This window comes from Cebus imitator, unplaced genomic scaffold, assembly GCF_001604975.1.
Source record: "Cebus imitator isolate Cc_AM_T3 unplaced genomic scaffold, Cebus_imitator-1.0 Scaffold96, whole genome shotgun sequence".
NCBI lineage: Eukaryota > Metazoa > Chordata > Mammalia > Primates > Cebidae > Cebus > Cebus imitator.
Genome location: NW_016107411.1, coordinates 3,082,541 through 3,093,086, shown reverse-complemented (window position 1 = coordinate 3,093,086; position 10,546 = coordinate 3,082,541). Strand labels below are relative to the sequence as shown.

General features: G+C 52.9%; 1 protein-coding gene across 1 annotated transcript in view; it reads left to right on the top strand.

The window, feature by feature from the left end:
• The first annotated feature begins 3,152 nt into the window (after positions 1 to 3,152).
• Positions 3,153 to 10,546, top strand: part of STAT6 (signal transducer and activator of transcription 6) — a 15,611-nt gene continuing 8,217 nt past the window's right edge. The window contains exons 1-11 of the mRNA XM_017536164.2: positions 3,153 to 3,380; positions 5,874 to 6,010; positions 6,378 to 6,516; positions 6,807 to 6,890; positions 7,285 to 7,423; positions 7,535 to 7,587; positions 7,772 to 7,920; positions 8,516 to 8,647; positions 8,777 to 8,965; positions 9,299 to 9,386; positions 9,532 to 9,654. Of these exons, the coding sequence (XP_017391653.1) occupies positions 5,895 to 6,010; positions 6,378 to 6,516; positions 6,807 to 6,890; positions 7,285 to 7,423; positions 7,535 to 7,587; positions 7,772 to 7,920; positions 8,516 to 8,647; positions 8,777 to 8,965; positions 9,299 to 9,386; positions 9,532 to 9,654 (1,212 nt within the window). The 5' untranslated portion in view covers positions 3,153 to 3,380; positions 5,874 to 5,894. The remainder of the gene's footprint in view (positions 3,381 to 5,873; positions 6,011 to 6,377; positions 6,517 to 6,806; positions 6,891 to 7,284; positions 7,424 to 7,534; positions 7,588 to 7,771; positions 7,921 to 8,515; positions 8,648 to 8,776; positions 8,966 to 9,298; positions 9,387 to 9,531; positions 9,655 to 10,546) is intronic.

The following is a 10,546-nucleotide window of genomic DNA, read 5'->3' as shown; positions in this document are numbered from 1 at the left end:
CCTCCTGAGTAGCTGGGATTACAGGCACACGCCACCATGCCCAGCTAATTTTTTGTATTTTTAGTAGAGACGGGGTTTCACCATGTTGACCAGGATGGTCTTGATATCCTGACCTCGTGATCCACCCGCCTCAGCCTCCCAAAGTGCTGGGATTACAGGCGTGAGCCACCGCGCCCGGCCAAGACACTGTTTTTTAATGTTTTCTTTTTAATTTTGTTTTTATTTTATTATATTTCAGAGATGGGGTCTTGCTATGTTGCCCAGGCTTGTCTTGAACTCCTGGCCTCCAGCACTCCTCCTGCCCCAGCCTCCCAGAGTTTTGGGATGACAGGTGTGAGCCATTATGCCTGTCCAAGATGCTGTTATGGGCTGAGTTGTGTTCCTCAAAAATTCTCTTGAAGTCCTAATCCCAAGTACCTCAGGATGTGACCTTATTTTGAGATAGGGTCTTTACAGAGGCAATTAAGTTAAAACGAGGCCATTAGGGTGGGCTGTAATGCAATATGACTGGTGTCCTTGAAAAAAGGATACTTAAAGGCCTACTTGCATACAAGAAGAAGATGACCGTGTGAACATGAAAATGGCTATCTACAAGCCAAGGAGGGAGGCCTGGAACAGAGCCTTCCTGCACATCCCAGAGAAGGAATCAACCCTGCTAATGTTAACCTTGATCTTGGACTTCTAGCCTCCAGCATCTTGAGACAGAGTTCTGTTGTTTAGGTCATACAATTTGTATTACTGTGTTACAGCAGCCCCAGCAAACTAGTACACTCACCAGATGGATTTTGTGACTTACTATTGGGTTGTAACGTGCAGTAAACAGACATAAAGTTAGTTTTTCCTTATGCTTTCTCTTGTGCAATCTTTACCACCACTTGATGGGATGGCAGGGTCCAGAGGAGGGTGATACAGTCACCCTCACAGTCATGCAGGTACAGATGTCATTAACAAAGGTCTGACAGACCTTGCAATGTACAATCCAAAGATGAGTATCTCCTTAAAATTTCATACCCTAGGCACTTTACCCTAGCCTAGACTCTGTTGAAGCAGGTATAACGATTATTCTTATTTGAGGGATTGACACCTGATTGTGAAGCTCTTAAGTGGAGTCAGACCCAAGCCAGATTTGTCTCTAAATTCTGTTTTTTCCCCCATAACATCACAGTGTTCCCACTAGCATAATCGGTTAGAAAGGGAGACAATAACTATTATTTTTCTACCAGTCCTTGCTCCTCACCTTCCTACTCTCTAAAAGGAACCAAAGTCAGAGGCCACATTTACTCTTTTCCCTCCTCCTGCCCAAGTCTTTTGGAACTTGCAGCTCTGACACCCTTAGGTGGTAAGGCCTGGCTTCACCTACTGTCTGTGGATTTCTGCAGGCAGAGTGGGCAACCAGGAGCACATACAAAGCACGTGTGCTATTAACATGTATGTGCACACACCCTGATCCTAGCACTGCTTGCTGGACAAGCCAATGGACAGAGTCCCTGCCTGGCACCTCCACCCCTGCTCTCCTTCCTCTTTCATTCACCCTGCAGACACAGCAAACACATATGCACATAACCCTCAATCGCATCCTTCTGGCAGTAATATGACCCCCAAATCTGGGGACTTCTATGTAGGATGGAGACCCTTCTGCTTTCCTCATACCTGGTTAATTCCGAACCACAAAAATAGTGCCTGACAGTTACTGTGTGCCAGGTATTGTTCTAAGCCTTCAAACGTATCAGTGCATTTTATTCTCACGTTATGGGTTAAGACTTATTTGCTCCATTTTATAGATGACGAGAATGAATCACAGAGTAAATTGCCCAGGGTTGTGTGGTTAGCAGCACTTGCAGGATTTGAACCCAACCAGCTGTATCCACAGTCCAAGATCTTAATTGCCATATACTGCTGTTTTCAAACCCTCTGCCGCCTGATTGGGTCCACACCCACGTGCACTTATGCACGACCTGCCAGGTAGCAAGGCATGGAGAGGGAGGAGCTGGTTCTGGAAATCAGTTTAGGCACCAGGGGGCAGCATAGGCCTAGCTTTGGCCCCTTGGCCCAGCCCTGCTATGGGAGGGAGAAAGGGAACAGAAACTTCTTCCTACCGCCCCTCAGACACCACCTTTTCCACTGGGGCTCTCAGGTGTGGGAGAATAAAGGCTTCTCTGGGTCCCTTGGTCTCCTCCAGCTCCTCCCCCAGCAAAAACTGCAGAATCCTCCACTAGTTATCATGATGACTCAGAAGCTGAGCAAGACGTGTGTGCGTGTGTGTGTGTGTGTGTGTAGTGTGATTGCAATGGGCTCTGAGTGCGGACATGTTTGTGAGCCTGCCTGCACTTGTGTGTGTGTGTGTGTGTGTGTGTGTGTGTGTGTGTGTAGTCTTGTGGTCAGGGAAGTCGTGCATGTGTGTTTGTTTCCTGGCGTGTCTCAGTGTTTACCCCAGAAACAGATAGGAACTTGGCAGGCAAGAACACAGCAGATTCGTATTCAAACTTGTCCCTTGTGAATCTGCAGACAGCAGCTCCAGCTAGAGCTGGTTCCCACCATGGTCTAAGGAGGGGTGCCCTGTGAGGAGGGGGCAAAGACCAGCTTGAGTCCAAGGGACTCCTGGAGTCTTCCGGAATTCTGAGCTGAGGGTTCCCCTCCCCCACTCCCTCCCATCAGTAGTCACGAGACCGAACTCTAAGGCGTTCCCTGCTAGAAGGGAGGAGGACCTAGGAGTTCCCGCAGGCATCCAGGTCCCCGGCCGCTTTTCAGGGTCCTCCACTGGAGGGAGCGCAGAGTCCTGCGGGATTTACTTTTCCTGAGGCCCTGGGGAGCCCAGTCCCTCATGGGCCTAAACCCCAGCCCTTGGCAGAATTTGAGTTTGGGAGCCAGGCAGTTAGGGGTGGCATGTCTCTGTTTCATATTGGGTGACTTTCTGGAGAAAAGCTAGTGCTTTTGAGGGGGCTGGAGTAAGTGGGGGTCAGCCTCTCCCCCAGCCTGGCTCCAAGGCCTGGCCCCTGGTCCTGATCCCACACGTGCTCCCCCACTCGGCACAGGAGGCACACATATTCACCCCACTTTCTTCCTCTTCCTCCTCCAGCCCACTTTCTCTTCTGTGTGTCGTCAGAGCTCCAGGGAGGGACCTGGGTAGAAGGAGAAGCCGGAAACAGCGGGCTGGGGCAGCCACTGCTTACACTGAAGAGGGAGGACGGGAGAGGAGTGTGTGTGTGTGTGTGTGTGTGTGTGTGTGTGTGTGTTTTATTTTATTTTTCTTTCTGGTAGTGGTGGTGGAAGGGGGGAGGTGCTAGCAGGGCCAGCCTTGAACTCGCTGGACAGAGCTACAGACCCATGGGGCCTGGCAGTGCCCGCTGAGAAAGGGAGAAGACAGCAGAGGGGTTGCCAAGGTGAGGGGTTGCCTCTGAGGGGGGTGCGGGGCCCTCTATGAGTGTGTGGGGGTGGATTGGGAGGGAGCTCTCGGGATCCTCCTCTGGCTGAGTGGATCGTCCTCAGGAGATGGTTTCAGCTAGTGTTGGTGGCTGGTGGCACTGGGTTTTGGCAGTTTTGAACTCCTGGAGGAATCTGGGAGGGTCCAGGCCTCAGTACTCCCCTCCGCCATAGGTCATGTCCTCACAGCCTCACCCCTGTACCCCCAGGGCCGTGGAAAGTCAGGGAAAGGAGGTGAAGGAGTGCCCCTCTGCCTTGGGTCGGGGGAAGTGGCCGCCCCTCCCTGGAAGGTTGATGCCAGAGAGCAGTGGATCCTTGTTAAACCCTATCCTGCCCTTCGCTAAAGGTTCCTGTTCAAGGGCGTGGCTGGGGGGGTGAGCAAGCCCCAGTGTAGACCTCATGGTGCCCCAGAGGAGGGGGAATTTCCCCCTCAAAACTGCTCCACGCTTGGCTGCTGTAGACGCTGAGATTTCCCAGTGGCGGCGCCAAGTTAACCCTACTCGTGCTGAACTGGCTCCGCCTCCCCCCCCGACCCCCCCCACATCCACACATTGGGCAACTCAGAGAAGCTGTTTTAACTTTCGATTCTGTGATGCCACGGTCAGAGGACTCGGGGAGGTAGGGGTTGGGATGAGCGAGTTTAGGCCACCAAGCTGGCAGACAAGGATCCCGGACCTAGCGCTTCCCTTCTGGGTTTGGGAAGGAACACTGGCCCCGCCCCCCACGCCGTGGCTCCTCCCTCCCTTCCCCTCCAGGGGGCTGAAGGCAAAAGGTGCCCCTGTCCTGGTCCAGCCAATCGACCCAGCCTTGTTATGGGTTGGGGTGGGGAGAAATGTGTCCTCCTGATGTCTGGGGAAGGAGAAAGGTTGGATATTTCTAGCCAGGGTCATGCCAGGAGGCTGGTCACTCTGCAAGGGGATGCAGAGGAAAGCAATGCCCACCCAGTCCAGAGGCCCTTTCTCTCTTTGGTTAATAAAAGGCCTGTTGGAGGACCCTGAGCAGGAGGGATAAGGATTCTGCCTTGAGGAGAAAAGAGCTGGGGGAAGTGGGAACTGGAGGAGAGAGGGGCATGAGGGTCTTGGAGCATGGTGCTTCTCCATTTTCCATCCCTTTGAGAGTCCTGGGAGAGGTGAGAGGCTGAACGTGCAACAGGAGGACTTGGGGTTACTGGGTTCAGGTAGACCCAAGGAGTTGTCATCCCATCCTCTCCCTCATCTCTGGGAGAGGGATATGAGAAACATGAACTGAGAGGCCCCTGGGAAACCACTGGTCTACCCAGTCCCCCCGAACCTGGAAATGGGGATGCAATTCTCTTGTCTACTTTCCCATTCCCTCCTCTCCTCTCTCCCTCTTTTCATCTCTCCCCTTCGCCTTCTAGCCCTCCAGCTTCCTCTCTCTTCTAGGCTCTTTACTCCTGGCTTACTAAGCCCATCCTTTTTCTAGGCTCTCCCATCCTCTTTCTCAGCTTTCCGCTTTCCTTTTCCATCTCTCCTCCTTCAAGTCTCCTCCCACCTTCCCCCACGTCTTACGATTTTGAGATTTGCCCCTGGAAGGGATCCTAACAGCACAGTGAGTTGTTTAATCCCCACTCAGATTGAAAGCCTGCTTTTCGAACTCACTTACTGAGTGGCCTTAGGCCGGTTAGAGAAACTCCTTAAGCCTCAGTTCCTTCATCTATAAAATGGGATATTATATATTTTCAAAAGTGTTGTGAAGCTTGAATGAGATAATGCACTGAGTCTGATGCCTTGTACATAGTAAGTGCTTAAGAAATGGTAGGTGTTATTATTGTCCCATCCCCTTCATCATCTAGCCTTGTGGTTTTCAAATTATCTCATGGAGTCTTAGAATTTTGATAGGTTTAAAAAAAAAGAATTTTGAGAGGTTTGTCTAGGGATGCCTTTGGGGTCAGGAAGTAGGGAGAGGGAAATAGAAGCAGTTGAGTTTCAGGCTTCCCATGCTCTCTTTCAACAGGGCATCTCCAGTTTCACACCTTTTATGTAATTCAGATTCCACAGATTAAAAGCTGACATTGACTACTGCTTTAAAAAGTTTGGAAAGTTCACTGCTCATCTAACACTCATATTTTAAAGATGAGAAGATCGAAGCTCACACAGGGAAGGCTCCTTGCTTACAGAACCAGAGCCAGGTCTAGAGCTGCAACCAAATCTTCCGCCATCTCTAAGAGGGCTCTCTCCCTACTGCCCTGTCTCCCTTTGTCTCCCCACCCCTCTGGCTGCGGCTTAGCTCTTCCTGCCCCTGTATCTATCATTGAAGGAGTTATCCCCGTCTCAGGCACTGACCCAGAATGCCCCTGGTTAAATGTGTTCTGGCCGTGAGTGGTGGTGGGGATGGTTCCTAGGAGAGCTATCTATAAAAGGTCCCTGGTTGCCCCAGAAGATAGGCCAAGTTTCTTGGGCACCTCTCAGAGTGGCCTTATTTTTCTCCTCCAGGCAAACTCCAAGTCCCAGATCATGTCTCTGTGGGGTCTGGTCTCCAAGATGCCCCCAGAAAAAGTGCAGCGGCTCTATGTCGACTTTCCCCAACACCTGCGGCATCTTCTGGGCGACTGGCTGGAGAACCAGCCCTGGTGAGTCCTGGCTGCTCCCTGCTGGTTCCCCAAGTCTTCCCTGACTCATCTTCCTTCTCCTTAGATTCTTCTCCCCTCACCCATGGATTCAGAACTTGAGACCTGTTATTCTATACGTAGTGGCCTAGATTTAGCAGGGAGTCTGTGTCCCATCAGGACCAGGCTATGAATGTTGACACATGGAGACCCCATCTTGTAGGAGGCTGAGCCGAAGAGGAGCGGGGTTTGGGCTGGGACAAGGGCGTATCTCATAACAGCTGGAAGACTGGGGAATAAAGGAACTGCTGAGCTTTTGGCTGTGGGGTGGAGGGTCAGGAGAGCTGAGGAAGCCCTGGCCTGAGGTAGCCTCATCCTGATCTTCCTGCAGGGAGTTCCTGGTCGGCTCAGACGACTTCTGCCGCAACATGGCTAGCGCCCTACTTTCAGCCACTGTCCAGCGCCTTCAGGCCTCGGCGGGAGAGCAGGGGGAGGGGAGCACCATCTTGCAACATATCAGCACCTTGGAGGTGGAGCTGGAGGGGAGGGGACAAGGCTGGGTGGGGCTGAGGTAGAGCTGGGTTGAGCATTGGGCGCGGGAAGAAAATTGGTTGGATGTTGGAAGCAAATTGGTGTTCCTGTGGTTAGCTGCTAGCGAGCAGGCAAATTAGATTTTAAAAGCATGCAAATGCACAAAAATTTCTGGAGTCTACAGCGGTGCTGCCTTAAAGTATATATGTGAATGGGGGCCTGGGGATTGGAGGGATTGGAGGACATGGGTAAGAGCCAAGCTCACTGTTGACCGCCCTCATTTCTATAGAGCATATATCAGAGGGACCCCCTGAAGCTGGTGGCCACTTTCAGACAAATACTTCAAGGAGAGAAAAAAGCTATTATGGAACAGGTATTGTGATATCCCACTTCCCAGCTCAACTCCTTGAGACTTTGGCCTGAGCCATCACAAACTAGAAAGAATTTGAACCTTAGTAAAGGCTCAGTGTTCTAGGCCCAGGAGTGACCAAAGGAGGTTCCTAGGGTCAGAGTGAACCCCAAGTCAAGCCCAGGGAATCTTCCTATGAGGGACTGAGGGTAGGAGGCCTGGGGAGAACAGAGCAAGGGATAAGGAACTGATTCTGCTAGGAGAAAGGTCTTATCCCCAAGATATTCCAAAAGGTCAGGAAGAACTGCCAAAGAGGAGAAGGGAGCAAGAAAATGGTGTCTGCAGAGCAGAGGGTGGAGGCCAGTATAGAGGGTTGAGCGGGGTGTTTCACCTCTTGGCATCTGTCCTTCCTGTATAGTTCCGTCGCTTGCCAATGTCTTTCCACTGGAAGCAGGAAGAACTCAAGTTTAACACAGCCCTGCGGAGGCTGCAGCATCGAGTAGGGGACATCCACCTTCTCCGAGAAGCCCTACAGGAGGGGGCTGAGGCTGTCCAAGGTGGGGGCCAGGGCAGTTCTGGGGAGTGTATGGGAGTGGTCCCCTCCTGGATCTCAGCCTTAACTGAACCTCTAATCTGTCTGCACCCCTGGTTTCTGCCCTCACCCTCAGTGTCTCTGCACAGATTTGTAGAAACTTCTGCTAATGGGACTGGGCCAAGTGAGGTGAGTAATGGGCTGAGAGGGGGAGACTGAGGTTGAAGTGCAGCTGGAGGGATGGAAGTTAGACCTCAGAGAGACACAGACTGAGGTGGGGCGAGGGAACGCCAGAGGAGTGAGAAGAGCCCTATCCCAGGAGCTGGGTGTGCGGCAGCGTGCGGCCTTGGCTCAGGCCCCTCTCTGCCCGTAGGCCCTGGCCATGCTACTGCAGGAGACCACTGGGGAGCTGGAGGCAGCCAAGGCCCTGGTGCTGAAGAGGATCCAGATTTGGAAACGGCAGCAGCAGCTGGCAGGGAATGGCGCGCCCTTTGAGGAGAGCCTGGCCCCACTCCAGGAGAGGTTGGGCCAGGGCTGACAGGGAAGGGGGGCAAGCTGGGGGTGGACAGCTGACCCTGCTGGAGGCCCTACAGGTGAGAGAGAGAAGCAGCCAGGCAGGAGGGCCTTGGAGTGGACCAAGATGCATAAAAGCCAGTTCCAGTGAGGCTATGCACACTGTTGATCAGGTCGCATCCTGTACAAGGGGGGCCAGTCGAGGGACACAATCAGGGACTCATCCAACCCATGCTTCTATCCTCAAGCCCCATGCCCAAAGGACTAGGAAGCCTTTTTCATTTGGTTTATTAAGTGGGAACACTTTCCAGTTTTCCACAAAGCACTATAAGTGCTGGTAGCTGTCCTGGGTGCATGAGCCCTCAGGGGAGAGACAGCGGGGTTTCCATAGTGGGTATAGGCACTGAGAATGAACCTCCCACTCAGACCCTAGGCCAACAGATCACAGAATCCCCTTCAACCCAGGAGCCTTGCAGCCATACCCACTATCCACCCCAGTCATCCACACACAATAGCCTGCTTTCTCACTGGGTATAGGGGAAGGGAGCCTGGGCCAGAGCAAGCAGCATTGATCTTGTGCCCCCTGACCACTGTCCTGCCCCAGGTGTGAGAGCCTGGTGGACATTTATTCCCAGCTGCAGCAGGAGGTAGGGGCGACTGGTGGGGAGCTTGAGCCCAAGACCCGGGCGTCGCTGATTAGCCGGCTAGATGAAGTCCTGCGAACCCTTGTCACCAGGTATGCCCTGGGAGCCCCAAGTCCGGCCTAGAACAGACCCCAGGGAAGAAAAGAAAGGGGCTAGAGGTGTGGGGAGGGCACTAACAAGGACCCAGCCTCCAACTCCCCTTGCGTCCTCCTTACTCCCAGTTGTTTCCTGGTGGAGAAGCAGCCCCCCCAGGTTCTGAAGACTCAGACCAAGTTCCAGGCTGGAGTTCGATTCCTGTTGGGCTTGCGGTTCCTGGGGGCTCCAGCCAAGCCTCCACTGGTCAGGGCCGACATGGTGACAGAGAAGCAGGCGAGGGAGCTGAGTGTGCCTCAGGGTCCTGGGGCTGGAGCGTAAGCTGGGATTGGACCTGGGGTTGGAGAGACCTGTTAGGGTGATAGAGGCAGGCTGGCACTTAAAAGAGCAAGGGATGGGGAGGGAGAGCCATGGGAGGTAGAGACCCTGAACAGTCAAGGCAGAAGAAAGGGAGGGACCCAGTTAGGGCTGGAATGGGGTGGGGGCATCATGATTTGGCCAAGATGGGGACTCCTCCCTTAAGAACCCAGAGACATGGAGATTTAGGGCTGATGACAGTGGGTAGTCTACGCTCACCCATGCACTCAAGCACGTCACCACACCTGGCCAAAGTAAGATGAGCTCGTTCACACTCTGACCTCCCCTGGCAGAGAAAGCACTGGAGAAATCATCAACAACACTGTGCCTTTGGAGAACAGCATTCCTGGGAACTGCTGCTCTGCCCTGTTCAAGAACCTGGTGAGGGGATTTGAGGTGCAGTGGGCAGTGAGGGGGCACCACTAGGAGACTATGGGACTCTCCTTGGAGAGGATGTCGGGAAGCCCAGGAGACTTGGTCTCTGTCCTCATGCCCTCATCCTTGCTCTCCCTCACCCCACCCACAGCTTCTCAAGAAGATCAAGCGGTGTGAGCGGAAGGGCACCGAGTCTGTCACAGAGGAGAAGTGTGCTGTGCTCTTCTCCGCCAGCCTCACGCTCGGACCCGGCAAACTCCCCATCCAGCTCCAGGTGAACTGTGGCCCAGCCCTGCCCCTACCTGGGACCCCGAGTCCTCCTTGAATGCCACACACAGGGGCCCTGGACCCTCACCTCTTGTGACTGCCCCATACCCCATGTGTCTGGGGTTCATGCACACTGGGTCTGAGTGAGTGGGAGGAGCAACAGTGCAGAGCTCACAGAGCAGGGGATGGTAGTGGATAGCAGCAAACACTTAGGAAGTGCTTCCCATAGACCAGGGCGTTCCTTTAAATGTAACACACACACACATGCGTGCCAGCACACACACGTTTGGTTTTAACAATGACATTATGAGGTAGGCAGTATTATTAGCCTCATTTTATAGATAAGGATGTTGAGACACAGAAATTTTAAGCAGCTTGTCCCAGTCATGCAGCTAAGTGTTGGAGCTGGTATTTGAAACCCGGAGGTCTGGCTCCAAAGCAGTGACTCCTAACCACTTCTCTACAGTGAGGCCCTGATTGACCTTCAGAAAGCATTTAATAACATGCCATGAGCTTTTTGATTTTGATGTGTGAGTCCAATAACTTCTCTAAGTGCTCAGAGCGAGTCCCCTGAGGAAACTTCTTGCTCCACTAAGAAACCTCTGTCCTCTGATGGAGTATGGTGGCTGACCCCTGTAAAATCTCAGCACTCTGGGAGGCCAAGGTGGGAGGATCGCATGAGCCTGGGAGTTCAAGACCAGCCTGGGCAACATAGGGAGACTCAGTCTCTACAAGAAATAAAAATTTAACTGGATTAGGTGGTACACACCTGTAGTTACAGCTATTCAGGAGGCTGAGGTGGAAGGATCACTTGAGCCCTGGAAGTTGAGGTTGCAGTGAGCTGAGATTGCACTACTGCACTCCAGCCTGGGCAACAGAGTGAGATACTAATCTCAAAA